The sequence below is a fragment of the Daktulosphaira vitifoliae genome, unplaced genomic scaffold, assembly GCF_025091365.1.
Source record: "Daktulosphaira vitifoliae isolate Bord-2020 unplaced genomic scaffold, ASM2509136v1 Scaffold_1, whole genome shotgun sequence".
Lineage (NCBI taxonomy): Eukaryota > Metazoa > Arthropoda > Insecta > Hemiptera > Phylloxeridae > Daktulosphaira > Daktulosphaira vitifoliae.
The window spans coordinates 87,418,467-87,439,961 of record NW_026099572.1 but is presented as its reverse complement, the minus strand read 5'-3'; the positions used below and the strand labels follow the sequence as shown (position 1 = coordinate 87,439,961).

General features: G+C 26.9%; 1 protein-coding gene across 6 annotated transcripts in view; it reads left to right on the top strand.

The window, feature by feature from the left end:
* The window catches only part of LOC126896323 (hemicentin-2-like), a 130,241-nt gene that overhangs the window by 95,239 nt on the left and 13,507 nt on the right, over positions 1–21,495 (top strand). For all 6 annotated transcript variants that reach the window (XM_050668999.1, XM_050669001.1, XM_050669000.1 and 3 more), the window contains 3 exons: positions 1,910–2,049; positions 13,981–14,189; positions 20,801–20,962. In XM_050668999.1, coding sequence (XP_050524956.1) covers positions 1,950–2,049; positions 13,981–14,189; positions 20,801–20,962 — 471 coding nt within the window. In that variant the 5' untranslated portion in view covers positions 1,910–1,949. The remainder of the gene's footprint in view (positions 1–1,909; positions 2,050–13,980; positions 14,190–20,800; positions 20,963–21,495) is intronic.

The window sequence follows — 21,495 nt, the reverse complement described above, 5'->3', positions numbered from 1 at the left end:
ATTGTATGAGATAAGAGCGTTTTCCCGGTGCGTACCGGTTTCATTTATTGTATAAAAAAGCAGTCAAGCGATGAACTCGTCATCGTAAAGGACGACACGATGCGCTCGCCAACATGTGTATACAAAAATAAAGTATTATAAATTAAATTAAAAAGTTTTAAGTTTTACCTCGTTCTTATTAAGTAAATAGTAAAAGCAAACGTATTATACAGTCCACTCTGAGACCGAAACAGACATAACACAGAAAACAATTTGTGAAATTTTCAAGACTTGTACTCTTTAATTAAATTGAAATAAATATTTTCATATTACGTTATTTTATTTTTTACTGTAAATTATAACTTCTAAGATATCGAGAGAAATTTCTTAATGTTAATTTCTTAGGACGTACAAAATTGATCTTATATTTAAAATTTACAACCTTGCGGTTGTTTAACGAAAAATATAGTAAACTTGGCACTGTTTTATAATGATTAAATTAATATAATATTACTAAGAATGATATTCCCTACGAATAAATAGTACACATAATCATTAGAGTGACATAAAATATAATATTGAAAAGTGTGATATTTTTATCGTGAACCACTTATATATATAAAAATAAAAATAATATTGATAAGTTTTTTATTATTTTCTTTCAGTTTCGTGTTTTTCTCAATTTATCCATAATTTTTTAGTATTTTTACTAAAATACTTTAATTATTTACTTTATACTTTATACGTAAATAATTATCTTATTTATTTTATGGTAATATAATAAAGAAAATGACTAGTCAATTGTTTTATTAATTTTTAATTAGTAAATTATAAATTCATTTTGATAAATTATTAAAAAAAAATGAGTATTTCCATAAAAAAACATAATTAAAAACAAAAAAAATTACAGTTACCGACACGGTAACCGTACATCAAATTTTTAGTAGATAAAAAGAATAATTTAAGTTAGTTAAAAATTTCAAAATCGTTTTTCTCGGCTTAATGGTAGAGGAAGATCAAAAAAGAGATGGAGGGATGTTATTGAATGCGATATGAGGAAGGCTGATGTGAGCGTAGATGTTGTGGGAGATCGTGTCAGGTTCTTGATAAGCAAATTTAATTTTAACTAATTTCTTTAAAAACTTTCAAATAAGGTTTTGAACAAAAATTTATTTAATTTTTTAATTTTTCAATTTTAGCACGGAAAAATTGTTTTGCCAACCATACACAAAATTTGATATTGAAATCTAATACTTGCATATAAAGCTTAAGACATAAAAGTGGGATTTTGTATTTTTTTATCATTCATAAAAAGAAAGACATTGCTTATAGTATCAAAAAATTATGATTAAAACTTTAACGATAAAAAAGATTCCTAATTTTCGACAGACGATAAAAAAACATCGTCATTGTACGTATTATAAAAAATGTATATTTCTGATGTATTAGTTTTTTTAATAACCAAAGATGTCATGATATCAACAATTAACTTTTAGAGGAAATATGTGATTATTATTTAATTCTTACATTAACTTAAAATACTGACTTTATGAAAAAACTTTTAAAGATATTTATAAAATGAACTAATTACTTGGTGTTTAAATATTATGTTTTATTTATAATCTGACTGGAATAATACAGAACCAATTAAAATTCAACTTTAATATCGTTAACCCATATTATTATAGTATAATTTAAATTTGAAACACAAGTTTAATTAGTTGTTAACGGTTAATTAAAATAATTTTCTTGATATAAATCAACCGAGAGATTTACGATTTCACTAAATGGGATTTGATAATCTGTTTCCAAAATAATGAACTTACATAATTGTTCTTAGTATCTAATTATAACTCTATGTTTGAAGGAGTTTATTTAATAGTAACCGTTTACTTATTTAAATATATACTATAAATTAACTTTTTTTCAGGATAAGACACACCGGCGGTGTTCGTAGATAACAATAAAGAATGGTAACATCCGATCATCACCACCAAACACAAGGACATCCAAAATTTATAGCGCTGTTGATTTTGTTTATTTTAGACTATGGCAATGGTGATACGAAAGGTGAGTTATCATTCACATCATTGATTAATATTAATTAAAATATCACTAATTATTGATAAAAGATAATGTTTCTATCATATTCGCACATAACCTGAACTGAACATTGAATTTGGTACCAATAATATCGTATTGATACTAAAAATTGACAATTAAAAATGTTGCTCACCAAATAATATGTTTTTATCGTTAACTAGTTCATGCTTTAAGAGTCACTTGGATAATGAACCAAGGCGTAATAACTCAATCCAAAATTTTGATTTCTATGAACAATGTATTTAATCTATTAAAGTTTAGTAATGATTCGTGAATATAATAAAGAGAAATTATACACCTTAATAAATCTTATGGTATTTTTTGAAAATATCAATGTATGAATTTATAAATATTTGTATAATTTGATTATATGCCACGTGATTAGTTTAGTTTAGTCTGATTTTATGTTACTAAATTCCTGATGCAAAATACGTCATGTGCCAAATTGCTAAAGTTTCTTAATCAAGGAAATCCTAAACGTCTTACCCTCATTCTTCTAATTATAATAGGACCCTCTTAATGGTGCTGTTGGTTCCCAGAAGGCCAAAACTTTACAATACTCCATGGTTTCAGTTTGGTGTATATTTGCTTATACTTTTAATTATAATGACCAATATTATTATTGCAATCAAATTAATTTTATTAATGCTGTCTGTTACTGTTGGTAGTCTTACTATTTTAATGTTCAATAGTTAAATTTATTGCTATACGCCATGTGGTCTTTTGCATTACCTGTATTAACTTTCTTATTTGTTTGCTTTAAAACAAAATGTATATAATACTTTTAAACTTATTTTTTACTAAACTTTTTTAGCTATTTCATTAAGTTACCAAAATTAATGGTTTTTTAATTATATTACTTTAAAGTTACTCTTGTTATCCTTTTAATTTAAACGGTTACTTGGTTTCGAATATTTCGAATGTGCTCCATCAACTTTTCATATTAATTTCTATAAAAAGTTAATAGATAGTTTTTTTCTATTTAAATGTGTGTAAAGTACATTTAATGAATGCTACTGGACAGGGGCACAAAAATGTTCATGAATAAGATACCATAAAACGACTTTTTTTTTTGTTCATAACTTTTGTCAACATATATTAAACACATATTTTAGATTTTATTGAAAAAAAATCTGTTATTTGTTTTGAATCCATTTTTATTAATAAAAATATTTTTTTTCTAAATATTGTTTATCTCTACGTAATAAACACTGCAAAAATAGGCGATAATATTAACGGAACAACTGTGTGGGCGTCAAATTTTGCTCCACAAAACAACTATATCGACTAACATTTCATAAACCCATGTTGTAATCGATAACCAAAAAATCACTTTTTCTAATGATATTATACATCATTACATTACTTGATAACATATTTACATGACTCAGTCAAGGGGGGCCACGTGCCCTGTGCCTCCCCTCTAAATACGCCACTTCTAAAAGTTACATTGTCAGTATAGTTGTTTTTATAATAAATATTTTTTAAGAATGGATAAAATTTAGAAAAAAAATTATTCGTTATTCATTATTTAAACATTAGCATAAACAAGATAAATTATTGTTATATTTTCAATAATTTAATAAGTGAATTGATTGGTTATCAACAATTGATAATTAATAAAACAGGTTTTTTCAACAATAACCAAATAGTCCGCACAAATCTGTATTGTATTTTCTAGTTCATATTATTTTGAAAAATATTTTTTAGTTTTATTATACTTTTATTATATTCGTTTTATCTGTAATTACCTGATGTGAAACTTTAGAAAAAACATTTATATTTATTTTGAATTCTATATAATATCTTCAAACATTGTTATACACAGATTAAAAATACACAGAACAGAGGGGTCGCGGCACAGTGGTGACGTGGATCAAGTATAATGATATCTGACAGTGATTAAAATCACTATAAAAAAAAAACGCTTCAATGCAAATCTTTAGATAGTGTTTGCTATTTCCTTATTTATATCCTGATTAAGATAAAGTATGACGAATGAAAAAGGGATATAAATATTATTTCTGATAAAAAAATCGTGTTGATCCATACACTTTTCAATAAGTTATAGCATTTTAAAGTTAAAAAGGTAAAAAATAAAATCGAGAATTTTCACACAAAAATAGCATTCGGTAGCCATTTTCACCGTGAAGACAAATTAAAGTCTGAAATTTTTTTTTTTTTCATAATAAAGTGTATTATATTTGCCTTAATTTAAGATATATATAAAAGTGTCAGACTTTCCGGAACACTTTCAAATATTAAGTTGAAAAAGTAAATTTTTTGTGAAATAGTTGTCATTTTGAATGCCCCCTGTAGGCAGGTAAAGGGTCAGATTTATAAAAAAAATATACCAAATGAAAATGAAAATTAATGATATAGTGCATCCATATAAAAAAAATTATATTGATTTGGTTATTTTTAAAAAAGTTATAACAATTTTAAGTAAAAAAAATTGAAAAATTTTTGAAAATTAGCGATTTTTAAATTTGTAATTTTTTTGGAGGTTTCCCCCATTTACGGGGAACGAGAGAAATTTTTTCAATATTTGAGGGTAATGTCTTCGATTAGATACGATTTGCGATCTTTTGACGTATCGTTGAAAGAAATCGGTTCGGTGAGCGCTGAGAAAAAGTGATAACAGACACACAAAAAAAAAAACACATCATAGTAAAACCAATACCTTCGCAGCTTCGCATCAAAACTAAAATGTGAATATAGGGTTGAAAAAATTAAAATTTTACAATTCTCTAAATATGTATAACTTTTAAACAAACTACTAATTTTAAGAAACAAAGAAACCACCTACAACTGAAAACAACATTTAAATGTTTATTTTTCACTTTGCAATTTAGTATTAAAAGATAGTATTACTTTTAAAATTATAAAGAAAAAATTTATTCTTGAATTAGAATAATATGTGTAATAAATATTGATTCATGTAACTCTGTTATTCAGTGACAAATTTAAATAAAAATGATGGGCACAAACATTTATTTTGCACAGGATACTTCAAAATTATATTGTTAAACAACTCCACATGTTTTTAAAATAAACGACATGACACATTTTATAAATATTTATTCTTTACCTAATTTTTAGTTTTTCTCTCGTGCCAAAGATGTTAAGCTTCCTTTTTCGTTAAAACCGTTGAATTTTGCTTTGAAAAGTGTCACAAGTACATTTTAAATTTTCTAGCTATTTTACGGCACCCAATAAAAACTATCAAAATGGGTTTTTTGTTATTTTTTTAAATTTTAATTGTGTATTAAAAATACAATTATTATTTTTAACATTTATTTTTTTTAAATACATGTTTATGGATAATTAATTTAGTAAGGCATTTTTTGTATTAAAAATTTCACAAATTATTTGTGAAACTGATAACATGTGTGTAACGTTGTTTACTAGTACTTTACAATCGCTGTATCTTACATTGAGTGCTATGTTGATCTTATTTAATTATTTACCAAAGCATCCAAAATCTGTAAAAATTTTGGTTATGTGGAAGTTAGTTTTAACATGTTCCTTCACATTAATTTCTGTAGATTTCTTATGGGAGATTTAGTCTCTAGTAATTATAAAATCTAGCTATACTTATTCAATTTTTATTTGACCAACTAAGTCTTCAATTAAAGGACCATTATTTAGTGAGTATCATTGGACCTCAAGATTACGATATATTTTATATGCTTAATTTCTATTCACCGGAAGACTTCCTATCGGCGGAAATCTAGTCGGAATCACCGTTGATCTTCTAAAATTTCATAAAACAAAAATGAGCTATACTTTTTAAAAGCGAACTAGATATTTAAATAAAAATAGCAATAATGTAAAAATTATTATTATTATTTTTTACAAAGAAAATACAACTAAAATAAATGGAATACTTTAAAACCAATTAGTTTTTATTTATAATTTTGGACCTTTATATATTTGTAATGTAATTATTTTTTTTCGATTGAAGCAAATTTATTTAAATTTTAATTGATTATACGTTTGAGTAGAAACATCAATAACTATTAAGAAAAATGTACACTTGTGGTTGTGGTTTGATAACAACAAATAGTATTCCTATTCGTTAAAACTTGTACGTTTTGTTTCCGTCAGGAAGGAGTTTTGATTTCCCTTAGGTACAGTTCCGAGTATGAGAGAAGGAAGAAAAAGGGACCAACACGACATAAAGGGAAAAGTATTTTTGCCAACAACCATTATAATAATATAATGGTACTGGGGAGAGCGATTAGCGAGTAGGAATCGTAAAAGTGTAACGGCAAGTTGAATCGTTAGAGAACGACTTAAAAGTGTATTTCCTCAGGTCTAAATCTATTTTACTCGCGCCGCGTAAATTAAAAGTGAAACAATTTATATTGAATAATATCACGAAACAGTCAGAAAGAAAATATAAAAAAATGAGAAATAAATAGCCACTGTGTGAATAAAAAACAACGTTTGTTTAAAACATGTATTTTGCACTGTTTTTCGATGGAAATACTGTGCTTATAAATGTATAATATGTCAGAAAATCAGAATAATTCGACAGCATTATTCAAGTTAATTCACTTTTCTATCAAACCTTTCTGCTGCACGTTAAAACCTAGTTTACACTTTTATCCGCATATCACAGATAAATAATGTATCAGTCCTACAAGTAGGAATTTTCATTATTGAACGATACGTTTTACACATGCCCAAACACCTCACGCATGCAAGTTCGCTTTACAGATATTCTAAGTAGTAGCGGATATATTTATTATGAATTATTCAGATGCAAGTTGTGAATTGTTTATGCTGTCATGAAGTATTCCTGTTCATTTATACCAATTTATTTTATACACACACACATATATATATATATATATAANAATATTGGGATTCAGTGCTATACACGTGAAAAAACTACAATCGATTCGTATATTTTTGGTCTTACTTCATAATGATTGAACATTCTCAGAAAACATTTTTTGAGTGATTCTTAGTGAATAACTAGCTGAATGATTGGATTATTATTTGTACTCATTTTTTTTAACAATGTTTCATATTGAAAAGATACTGACTTGAGGCATTCGTCGTGGTTAGTTAAAATTGTACACTGAAAAAACCCCGTTGCAAAATCAACAAATTTTTTATCAATATGCATTTAATGATATTTTTGTTAAAGAAACAGTATTTTTTTTTTATTAGTTGAACCATTTTTTTATTTTGTTAATTAACAAAATATTTGTTAATAAAGTATACGCCTTGGGCATATTCAGAAATTATTTTAGGAGAACATTTCAATTTTTTTATTTTGGTAAACATGTTATAAAATTTTTTTTGCTAAAAATCAAAGTGATAATAAAAAAAAGGTGATTAGAACCATATTTCTTAGAAGTTGCCTAAAAAAATATTAATAGTGCTGGTTTAAAAGGAGTAATATTCCATATCCACTTTAAGTACGCCTTTGATATACAATTATTATTAATATCCTAATTATAATAATTATTATAATACAATTATAATTGTATTAATATTATAGAATAATTATAAAAAAAAATTGGCATGTTATTATTCCTGGGAATATGTAAAAAATTTAATTGTGATAAGAATATTGGTTACTATGATTTAATGTTGGACAGCATAGTTGTCACAAATGAATCCCAATTTTTACAATAAAATCATAGATGATTAATAATACTATACTATTCTGAAAATGAATGTACAAACTTATACACTGATAACCGTCCTGAAATTCATATATAACTTATCAAACATCCCTTGATTAAATATACAAAATATATCAACAAAATTTTTATTATTTACATATTTGAAAGAAATCGACAGAAAATATTTTTACACTAAATAAACTAAACATAATATATAAAAATCTTCTTCTTCATCCTTTTCCTCACCTTAATCCCAACTACTTGTGGTCGGCCACCCTTATCCTAAACTTCCACTTGACACGATATCCGACATAATCTACGTTCACACCAGTCGCCCTCTATTTCATTCGATTACATCCGTCCACCTTTTTTTGGTCATCTTATTACATGTTCTTTCCTTATTCTATCTTCTCTAGCCACACCCAAAGAAAAACCTCAATCAAAATTGAAAGAGAAATTTTATCAAGGGTTTATGATAATGTTTTATTAATACGAACAAAATAACTATTCTTATAAATAATTATTGTTCAAGACAAGAAAAAAAAATATCATATTGATAAATATATCATTGATTTAATAGTAATGATATATTTATCAAATTGAACAATGAATTTATTATGTAGATCGAGGTTTTTCTCTGGGTGCACTCCACACATCTAACTAAGCATTCTCATCTCTACTACACTCATTTTCTGCTCTACTTTCTTATCACTGAACTCTTCATTTCACCTATTTCGTGTTCTCCTTTGTCAAACTCGTACTCTATACACTCTGTCTTACTCCTACTTATTCCTAAACACTTTTCTTCAAGAGTTGATCTCCATACCTCTAGCCTTTGATTAATTTCCTCCCTATTTTCTCCTATTAACACTATATCGTCAACGAACAACATGCACCACGGCACCTCTCCTTGTATTTCTCTAGTAATTTCGTCTATCACTATAAAAAATAAGTAAAGGCTTAAAGCAGAACCTCGGTGCACTCCTACTTTTACTCTAAAATCTTCTGTTACTCTTCACACACTTTTTATCCTGGTACAAATGCCATCAAACATATCCTCTATTATATTAATGAATATTTTTGGGACTCCTTTTCTCATTAATGCCCACTTAAAACCCTCTCCCAGTACTCTATCATACGCTTTCTCCAAATCTATAAATACCATACACAGATTTTTCTTCTTTTCCCTAAACTTTTCTATTAGTGGCCTCACATAACACATAATATATAAAAATAACAAACATAATATCAAAACGAAAATATAGCTAATAATCTAACCAAATAAATTCATATACGACAACTATAACTTGTATTTAATATGAATTAAAGAGAACAATTGACTTAAAAATCAATTTTCTACAAACTCAGAGTCACAATACATAAATGCCTAAAAAGGAGTCAATAGACTTATTCAAATCATGCGCGTGGACTTAAAAAAAGCTCGTAGAACGGTGAAAAATGAACGGATTGAATTAATTTTTTTATAATATCTCAGAAATGTCTTTGGGTCTGGTGAAAATTTTAAACCTTAAATCGTAAAATGCTAGAGTCAGCAAGGATTTTTCTCGAAAACGGTCAAAATTTTAAATCACTCTCGATAAATCGGAAAAAGTTTTCCGACTTTAGCAATAATTTTCCCGGAGTCTCGTAATCCAGTACTATCGTTGAAAAAAGAATTTTTTTTAAAATCCGAGCACGCTTATTAATTTTCCCAGAAAAATGTTTTTTCCTTGTTCTAATATATAATTAGATAATACCTTATTTTGAATAATACTTAATAGTAGGTATGATATTTAGAAACCAATATTTCGGTTTAAATTTTGATTTTCCGATTGATGTCTTGTCTTCTCACTATGATTACCAATGTATTTAATGTTGCGTACTGCTGTTGTATTTTTATTGCTATTGAAATTTAAATGGGTCATTAAACATGGCGTACTGACGATAATTATCCTTCGGATTCGTTTAAATGAGTTGTATTGTAAATTGTAGCACAGCGTCCCCAAACGATTCAGTTATTTATTATTAGCACACAAAATAAACTTATATTTGAATAAATTTTCAAAGTTACGTAAATAAACCAATTCTAACTTGGGCTATATTTAGTTCCAGTAATGTAACTTTGTTGTTGTATTTTTGCAACTAAAAATTAAGTACTTTTTTCAAAGCGAACATATCAATTATAAATAAGTAAATTTTTAACGATTTTGGGCCATTACTTTAGTATTAGAATCATAAAATTTGTATCATAAAATTTAATAATAAATACAAGTTAAATTGTTCAGAAAGAAATTATTGTGCATTTTTCTTCTAAACGCTTTTTGTAATCATTTTTTTAATACAACTGAAAAAATGTAAATCAAAAGATTTTCAAATACCTTTTTAGTTCTTTGGTTCTCACTCACCAAGATGTTTTCATATCAGTTTTTTGTGGGGAGGGGGTGTTAAACCCCTAAACATTAATTATTAATGTGCTGTGTTTCTCAACAAACGCAATAATGCCCTAATCATTTTATCAACTTAAATTTGTATCGGTTTCATTATTCAATGATTCGCCCTAAACTGCCTTGCTCAAATCAAGTCCGTCACAATATCAACAATTTATACACTTTATAATAATATCAATATACATACATACTACTAAAAAAGGATAATTAGTTAAATGACACGATCAAGTGAAAAAATAATGAATAAATAAATACTAAAAAGTACAATATTTTTCTAGACTTAGTAATGTTTCAAATATAACTATACTTCATCATTCCAATATGTATGAAAACATTTTACTTGATATAGATTATAATTGATATTTCATTCTATTTTAATGGTTTCTATAAAAGCGTAATAATTATTGCGTTTAAATGAAGTTCCAAGGGCAAAATAAAACTAAGGTAAAATACGCAGAGATATGTTTTCCAATTCAATTACTTTGTAATAATGATTAATTTCGCTGTTCACAAATCGTTTTTCAATCACTGCTCCCTTTAAACGGACATTACCTCTTCACATTTTCATTTTCTCTCTTACGTCATTTACTCAGTACTTATTTGAAATCCGCACCGGTGAACACGACGTTATTTCCCCTCTTTAAAAATATCAGAAAATATCCAGACATTGGAAATTTTAACAAATCAGTAAATGTCCAATGAATCGTACAAATTATTTTATCAATTTTCAAACATTAAAGGTTACGATCATATTTTAACAACAATTTTTATTTCTATTTTTATAGCCACGTCTTTGACTGAAATTGTGCAATTCATGTTAATTTTATTTTTGTTTTGTAAGAATATAGTCATTTTATGTTAAAAAATATAAGACTCCTTATACTAAATTTATATATGAATATCATTTTTACAGTCGTTAAAAAAATTATTTGTCGATTTTATTACCTACTACTTCGCTATATTATTAATCAAAGTTGTTTATTAAAATAAAAATAAAAAGAATTTTGAATTAGGTTATTATAAAGTGTTCAGTAAGGAAACAATGAGAACAATAGAAATCTGTTTCCTTACTTACTGAACATTCTATATATATATATTCGTTTTATATAAACTCATAAAAAGTATATGTCAATTTCGCAGGTCTGAGTCATTTAATCAAGTAATGGCACAACTCTATTTAGTTAAAACTATCATTTTCGAACTAAAATTATCCGCAAGACTTTACCTTAACACATTACTCAAGTGCGTAATAAATAATAAAAGATTTCATTTTTAAAAATAGCTAAATTAAATTTTTTATAATAAAATCATGAATTTGATATATACATATTGTATATATTGAAATAAATACATCATACGGATTAAAATACATGACCGACATTTAGTAATTTCCTCGTTGAGTGGTAGTTATTTTACTCTGATGTAAATCCACTTTATGATGATATATAAGTACGTTTTTAAATTTCAATCCATAATTTAAAACAAAATTGTATAAAAATTTGTATTTTTTTGTCACATGTTAGACTTATTAGGCGTAAAAATATATAATTCTTTCAAACTACAAACAAATGTAGATCTAATTTATTTATTATACAAAATGATATTACACAAAAATATATACTCAGCACTTTTATCAAAATTACATCTTAATGGTCAAAAATGAACGTGATATTTCAGCAAAATAATTTTATTGAATGAAACAAATGAGTGAACGAGGATAATACTTTTTACAATTCATATTTTAGAGATGTAGAGTAAGATATTATGGAAACAAGATAAACTATTTCACAAAGAATATTGTTCAGGCATTTGAATATAAAAAGAAAACATTTATTATCAAAAAAAAAAAAAGATAATAAAGAATACTTTTTAAATACTAAATGTAACAATATCTCATCTACTATTATGGCCGGTCTTTTAAATAACAATAATAAAAATGTAAGACAAAAATAATGTTTTCGTCGTGGTATTCTCGAAAATGCAAATTTTACCCACCATAATCCTCTTCTCGGTCATTTAGTTTTTATTTTTAATTACTGCCAATTAGTCGTTTCTTTATTGTCGGCACATGGCGAGTAAAGCTCGGTAATTATATGGACGCTGATGCTGTATTATCTACATAAAGATAAAGAAAGATAGAACGAAGTAAAGGAATGTAAACAATGTCCGTTAGAGAAAAAAGTGTGCCGATTAATTAAAACAGGGAAATTTGCAACTAAAATGAAAGATAACAAAAATTATGTAAACAAAATTATGAAATCTGATTTGCAATTTCTGAACAGTTTTCATATAATTTTATTGACTAAAACATATTTTTGCTATACTGTGCAGCAATTCTAGATCAATATGTTTTAAGAAATGATAAGAGTCCTTAGGAGTTGAAATTTTCCTCAACAACTAACTACAGGCACTTCCGATTGCTTAACAGCTGCGGAATAGAAGGGTATTATCATTACAACCAAACGCTGCCGTCACCACCACCACCACCACAAAGACCTCGGATGTAAATGGACTTGAACTGTATACTTACCTCTCTTACTGTTGAATTAGCATTTACCCTTTGGTCAGTAAATGGACTTGAAGTGTTTTGCGAAATTGCCATATTACTAAAAGTTTTTCTAATCAATGATGATAAAAGTATCTCAATTCAAAATACAATCGACATTGACTCTTTATTGAACTCTTTATTTAATAGAAATTTTTTTTATTCCACACTTATTACAGTTTAACTTAAGTAATACAGTTGTAAAAAAAAATAATTTTAAATGGTTTACAATTTACCAATTACTTTAAAAAACAATAAAACTGTAGCAAATATATTTCAAGAAACATTTTTTCATCTACAATAGGATATAATTTTATAAGTAACTTTAATTTTACAATAAATTATGGTCGATTTTCTTTTTGTATTACATGCGTGAGAAATGATAATTAATTTAATACTTAAATTTTGTGATAGTTTGTCATATTCTACACTATTTCACTAAATAACTGCTATAAGTAGACACACTTTACCACTATATCAATCCGAGTTCTGCGTGCTATTCATTACTAACATGTTTTTAAATCTATTACTACACTTTATTGAGTAGTCGCATTTTGATGTAGCTCTGTATAACCCGTTAGATTATATAAATCTAGGTGATTATATAATTATTTGTAGTTAATGAACTATTCATTATTCTATCAAAGATACACAGAAAAAGAAACAATATATCAACTGTAAATAATTAAGCTTTTCATAAAAAATGCATTTTTATATAAAATAAAATTTTAACATAGAATTTTTAGTAGAATTCATTATTTTCACGCATAAAAATCTGAACTATATTTCCAATTTAAATACAAATTAATTCCACGGAAAATGGATCGATTCATATTGTAATAAAGTAGGGTTTTTCCTTTCTTTTCAATACGTCTAAATATTTCTTAATGATTCAACTGTTGTTGACAAGGAGTAATTGAACTCCATCAAGACAGAAAAATTGTATTGGTAAAAACGTAAAATCAAATTAACATAATACTAGGCTATTTGGTTTTTAACAATAGTAGAATAAGTATGATAATAAATATTCATAATTTATTGATGAGTCAGTTTCCATATTTCAATAGAAAGAAAGGAACGTTAAATACTTCTATTTGTATTGTTGCTTACCGAACTTTAATTTGAATAAGACTTATTTTCGAATTGAAACTTTCAACAGATTATTTTACTTATAATGCTACGACCAAAATTCCCAGATAATTAGCCAAAATAATACACATATTTTCTGACTTATTTTAAACAATGTATTATTTGTTTACAGAAAAGCGAGAAATATTCAGTCCAAAAAATAAAGGTGAACAACCAGGATCGCCAAATACAGATTGGCAACAGCTGTGGTATTCCAGCTTTGACGAATTTCAAAAGCTCACCGAACCACTTTTGGATAACACCACAGATACCAACCTGACAGTACCTTATGGTAGCACTGCGTACTTGCATTGCCGCGTCAGAAATTTGGGCGAACGAACGGTACATTTTTTAAACACAATACGAATTGTTATTATGTTGATTTATTTTGAAAATTAGGTTATTGGATTAGATTTAAGTTTTTAGACTAAGCGTAGCCTATGATTTAGGTTTTAAGTTCAAATTGTATCTTGGCCTTTGTTTAATGCATGTCAATTTAATGATAAATATTTGAGTTTTTTTTTTCATTTTGAAAATATCTATAGGAAATTCTTATAACTTGATAGATAAAATGGCACTATCATATTTTGTCCGTCTAAAATTCTTTGACAAATAGTTGATTTGTGATCAACTTGCTCTGGTCTCCACTAAAAATGAGTCTTAGTAAAGTGTTAATATCAGTTTTAATAAAAATACAACGGGTGGATACAAAGTGCTATAGAGATGAGCGGCCATTCTCTTAATCAAAACATACTCGTCCAAACCAAATTTTCAGAACAAGGAAATAGACAGAAATACAGTAGAGATAGAAAGGTTTTCCCATACGTAACAGTCTAGTCACGTTTACACTGGTGCCGCGATGGACGACGTGCGTTTATACATCTCTCGGGTCGTTGTCGTTCGTTTTCGACATAATGATGTCCGGAAAAGATAGATGCCATTGGGCGAAATTAAATTCCGTCAGATTCTCTTGCTGCCATGATACGTATCCGGACACTCTTATGTTCTACTATCTCTTTACCATTCCTTCACACTATCACCTTAAAATGAACTCTGTAATTGTTTCACATCGGCATAATCAACAAAATCTTGTTTCCCTTATCTAAAAGAAACTCAAAACCTCGAGTTTATGAAAACTATTATTATGAAATGTCCCACCAATTACTTAGCTTTAATATACTATACTGAATGTGATGTAAATAACAAAATATTCAGGTTATATGACAACAATGTATTATACGTTATCATAGATTATACTATAAGAAAACAGGAAATTTCTTAAATAAACTTTTTCTTCTCATATTTATTTTTTCATTAGAACTATATATTTTACAAATGTTCAATATTTTAATTTCAATGCATACTGGACTGATTAACAAGTATAACAACTACGAGAAATATTGGTTTTGATATTTTTCTATTTAGATACCAATAAATGAATTAGGCAATAATTTATCTATATTACTTTTATATTACTGTTTTAATAATTCTCGGCTGCATGTTTTTGTGTCATAAGTTCATTTATACAAGGTTTTTAATATTCTCTCTAGTACACAGTAAATTAATTTAGGCTATTTTAATTTTATATGCGTGACTTAAATTATATTTTCTTGACTTCTGAACATACATTACTCTAATGGAATCTAGAAACAAATAGCCGAATATTAAAAATGACCGAATAAATGGGTTGCAGTACAAATAACCAGTAAAAACCCTACTGTCACGATATCTTTATTTGTTTCTATCGATAACTATTGATAAACTTCTCTTTATACTTCAAACCTGTGGAATGTCCAAAATATAACTTTAAAAGATGCTGAAAGAACCATCAACAGCACTGAAGTATAAAATAACAGGTTTACTGAATTTTATGGACAAAATCATCCAACCATTTTGATGTTAACGGACAAAATTTGTCAGAAAGTGGCAGTAAATAGCTCGGTGATAACGTAGTGAGTAATGTAATAAAAAAATATTACCAATAAAAAAAATCAAGTAAAAATTAAAAGGCTATGCGAGTAGTATAATTACAAAACAAGATATATTGAAAACTTTTTAAAAGCAATTGGACACTCGTTAAATTAATATTATTTGAAATAATTTGTCTGTAATAGTTTATATATAATTTATAAATGATAAAATGTAGATATGTTTTCTTATCTAATTTTTTTTTCTTGGCTAATTTATACTAGGATATTTTTATTTATTTTCACACTAATGTTACTATTCTTCTTTATTATTTTTGAAGTGTATTCTTGATATACTATTTTATTATTAAAAATATCGCTGTAATCAATAGTAGCACTAGACTAGAAGGTGTTACTAATAAGTATATATTTATCAAAATTTAACCATTTTAAATTTTAACTGAACTTGTTTAAATGAGAATTTTGTTATGCCGTGACGAACTTGTAAATGTATTAAAATATTAAATGATTCATCAAACTCTGCCACTCGATTTCTCTTCAAATAATATATGAAGAGAACTTTCTTCATGCCAAGAAAATTATATTCTGTAATTCTTAGTTTTATATAGTTCTTGAATTATAAGTTGCTTTTTTATCTCAACCGTTATGAATTTTAAGGATGTCACCTCAATTTTTTTTAAACGGTATATATATTTCACTAGTTTATAAAAAAAATTATCTAAATAATAAACTAATTATATGATAACAACTTTTAACCCATTATTTCAGAAATTTCTACCTTTTTAAAATATAGACTGGTATAAAAATAATAAATATCGTCTTGAATTTTAATGATAAATTTTAACATTTTTTGGCCACACTTCTACATTCTCCTAGGTTTAAAAATGTTAATAACTTCAAATTATCGTCCCAAAATTGTGATCGACGAGTTATTTTACTAATTAGATCATTTTTTTATACGCTAGTTAAATATGCATGTTATTAAATAAAATAAGTTGATATCCTTATAAGGTATAAGGGATGTGATTAAAAAAATAATTAATAACTAATAAATCAAAAATATATAAAACTAAAAAATTCCGAGAATAATTATCTTAACAAAATTATTATTTTTAGAAAAACCAAAGGGTTATTTTTAAACAAAAATCCCTATATATTGTACGTTGACATATTTAATTTAGTAGAGTATCATAACATTATTTTAAAATAGCTGCCCTTTGATTTCGATGTTTGTTAAAATTATACTGGAAATAATTTAAACAAATATGTAAGTGACGCCTTTTACGAATTTTATTCTAGCATATGTAAGTAACAAAAGTAATTTTCTTGTTTCCATTTCATCACCTTTTTTGACTGCTAAATGACATTTGCCAAGGTTTTTCACTTTCTTGGTGCTTATACGCACTCAAAAGATGACATAATGACATGAAAAGCAAACCTTTTTGAGTAAAGAAACGAAAGAAATTGAAACGAGTGAACCTAAATAACATAAAATAATAACACATATATAGTCCCATGTTCTCGTTATTACCGTACTGTATATTATAGAATATTTATGGCCTATACACATTTTCTTTTTAGTAGTGTGTGTTCGAGACGTCGTTTCAACCAAAGAATTCATTATAAATATGATTTGTTTCGGTGCTTGCTAACCCTTATTGTTTTCAATGTAAATAGGTTTGTTTTTACTATCTAAACTCTAACCCTTTCAATAGTCTATTTATTCTAGGATCTGCTAAGATGAGAAACATATCGTTCATTCAAACAATCGACTCCAAAGGAGAATTCCAAACGGTCACAACGCTTTTCGTGTTATAAACTGAACCGCTCAGGGTACTAGAGTATTTCTTGTAAAAAAGATTTCCGACGGGACAGTATAGGAAAGAACAAACATCGAAAGAATTGAAGCGAGTAAGAATGACGAACGATGTGATAAAGAGATGAGGTATGCGAATTTCTGTGTATGAGAAAAAGAAATACCAAAGCAAATCGAATATTGTAATAGCGGCGCCTTTGGATAAATCGTTTGTCTGGTTATGCTTTTTCAACTGCACGACGATGATGAAAAGTAGTATTTTCAAAATAAATGAAATATATTTGTTTGTCTCCGCTGTGTTTATTCATAACTATTTGTTCAGTATTTTCGAAGTTTGCGTGTCTAAAAAATTTTTGGTTAAAAGTTTTCCTCGTCATTTTTTTGATAATTTAACTTATTAATTTGTGAGGTACATTAAATTTATTTTGTGAAGTAACTAGATGTTAACTGTCAAAATAGTAAACATTTTTGATAATTTAATATAACCGTCAATCTAAAAACAGTCATATAATTCTCTGATTTTATGTAAAGGAAAAGCTCTTAAAACTTCAATTGATAGACGGTTCTATAAACTAAATTTTCCCCTAAAGGCCAAATAAATGATTTTCAAATAACTTTTTAGAAATCATCTACTATAGTGATTGACCGGAGTTTCGTTTAAAAAGTTTTGCAAGAAATTACAGCATTTTAAACCAACTCATGTGACGCAAAAACTTCTAGTCGCAAAAAATAAAAACCTCATTACACATAACAAAATGATCGTGTTGAACCGGTAAATTCCTCCGAGATTTGCATCATTGCTAACATAATATTATGTTAAACCGTTTTTATGTTATGGCCAATAACGTTATCGAATTGAGTTGAACGGAAACCTTCTCGGCCGTTGACAGTTTTAGTTTTGCAAACACTTTATTTGCAGGTAATTTTCATAACTATTTCTTACAAATGTCGACTGATAAGCGAATAACGTGCCAACACGCATGAAGTAGACATAGGTATTCATCACAATAGGTACTCTACATTCGTGACGAGCGAGCATTAAAATAATCATATAGCTTCTAGGCGATAGCCGATCTGCTGCTCGAGCAAAAATAGAGAATAATAAAAAACCATCTAATGCAACGTTATTGTTATACATAGGTATAGATTGTATTACAACGATAAATCACCACAATCCCTAATGATACCGACGGTTGTTATGATGTTATTATTTAACAAAAGCAACCCAATACGGTAACGGGTTGAGTCACGTTATAGTGTAAGAAGCAAAATAACCATAAGAGCTCTGAGAACTTTTCACGCAATGTTCAAAACATGATACCTGATAGATAGAAATTATAAATATATTATGACTTAACAGCTAATCAAATTTACCATCAAACAGATAACCGCCACCTAAGTTTCCAAATACATCAAAATAAAAATATAGAAATGTTACATACCGATTACATGTGTTTAAATTATAGAGTATATTCAATATTTAAAATTAAATTTAAATTTAAACACTTCAAGAAATTTAGTAAATCTATTTAAATTACCATAGTAATCCATTTAAACATATCGAAATTACTAATTTTATCATAATACGTATAATGATCATATACTATTGAAAAAAATTGAAAGATTATTTGAATTATTAAAAAACTCAAATCTAAAATGTTAACGAGAAAATTTTTACTTTCGCTTCATGTTCAACTAGGTAAATTAAAAATATTATATTGTTCATAAGGTCTTTTTAATGTGATTATTATTACTTATATAAAAGTATAAATATACTATATATGTTTCTATTCATAGGAATAAAATCAAATAATCTGTGTCAATAATATTTTCTTTGTCATTTTTATAGTAAATGTTTAAAGTAATTATAATTTTTCGTTTTAGGGGAGGCAACCCCTCCACTACCCAATAATAATAATATTGTTAATAACACATTACTAAGTTTTCAAGTAAATTAATGAAAATTTATATTGGCTGGTGGTGTGTTCAGAATATCTTAGTTTATAAATGCATATAATTCCAAGGTTTAATTATAATATGAGTTGTTCGTTACGAATATTTGTTCAAAAAACAAATTGAATAAAAAGTATTCGATTATTTTTTATAACAACCGAGTAATAACATAGCTGCTTAACATCATAAAACTTTTCAACTACAAAAGATTTACATCCCAAAGGGCTTAATGATCAACTATTTGTTTGAATATCTGCTGTGTTATCGTTTAAAAGAAAGTTTTAATTTTGTTGATATAATTAAGTTTTTGCCACAAAATGTTGTTAATTTGATGAAAAACTCTCGAGCCGTAAAATACATTCTTAACTAAGCAATAATTGTTTGTTTGTGTATTTTATATTTCAATTTATTTCAGTCAAATTTATCCCAGAAAAAGCCCGAGGGATTCATTTTTGATCATCATTAAAGGGTTTATTTTTTGATTCGCAGAATTCACGGTAGTTGTCTAACTTTAGGAAAACTCAATGTCCTATCCTAATTACAAACATAAAACTAAAATGAAATTCCTAGTGAACATTAAGTCATAATATTTTAAAGTAATATTATATTAGTTAAAGAGTTATTGTAAAATTTCTGTAAAAAATCAATCATAAAAATAATTCATACTTTTACACTAAGGTTCGATAAAATTAATGAATATTTGAACATTTTCTACTTTGCATTACAGATATTTAAAATAATTTTTTTCTATTGAATAAATAGTAATGGTTTATTACACATTAATCTAACTTAACGCAAAATTATTTTCGTTAACGCGATTATATATATATATATATGTATATGTAATGACGAAAAAACACAACAATGGAATTCTAGTTAGCAACAAAAAAAAAAACTGGAACATAAAATACCGTTATTATTATTTGTATACTAAATTATAAATGTGATAAACTGTATACGTACTGTATATGCGCTTATTATGATTACGTCTTTATGTTTATGTGTTAATACACTATACGTCAATATACAATGTACATCAATAAACTAAATAAGTTTACTATAGCAAATGCCTATTTTTTGAAATAAACATTATTAGAAAATAAAGAGCAATACAAGAAACCTTATAATATCTCTTTGGTAGATTTTGTATTTATTTGAAAAGCGTATTTTTTAGTAAAAACGAATTGTATTGAATAAGTAAATAACAACATTATCTACTTATATTTGTTTGTAATTCTATTATTTTTATTTTTCAGATATCTTGGGTTCGACGGCGAGACTGGCATATACTAACGTCAGGCATGTTCACGTATACGAATGACGAGAGGTTTACGGTTTTGCACGCCGAGGGTTCTGACGACTGGACATTGCAAATAAAATACGTTCAAAAAAGAGACAACGGCACGTATGAGTGTCAGGTAAGTGATGAATCAAGTAGCTGCAAATATGTGGTTACGAACGTGAGATAATAGAACATTTTGAGACAATTGAAATTCCGCGTATATGGTGTCGACCGGGTTTTATGAGTGATGATAAATTAATTTTATTCAAATTGGGAGGTGGAGTAGTTAAACTAAATTGATGATTTTTACTTTAAGAAGTAAAAAATAACACTGATATTTAACACGGCCGTACGCCTATGCAAGCAGACAATCCTCTGTACTGAATACAATATAAGCACTAATCCGTAATGGCCAGTGACATTGCTGCGTTTACCTGACGCCAGAAGAATCCCAAAATTAACGTTCTACACATTTTTGCATACTAAGTAGTTGAAGAGGCTAAATGAATATTTTCCTTTGTATGTTATCAAACTCCTAACGGCTATAAGATCTTTTTTTCAAATAGAAAAACTTTTGAATCAAAGTTGGGTCCCTTATTATATGAGTAGAGTCATTCAGAGTAGATTTCGGAAAATCTAAATTACTTCTTTTACTTCGAAATATATACA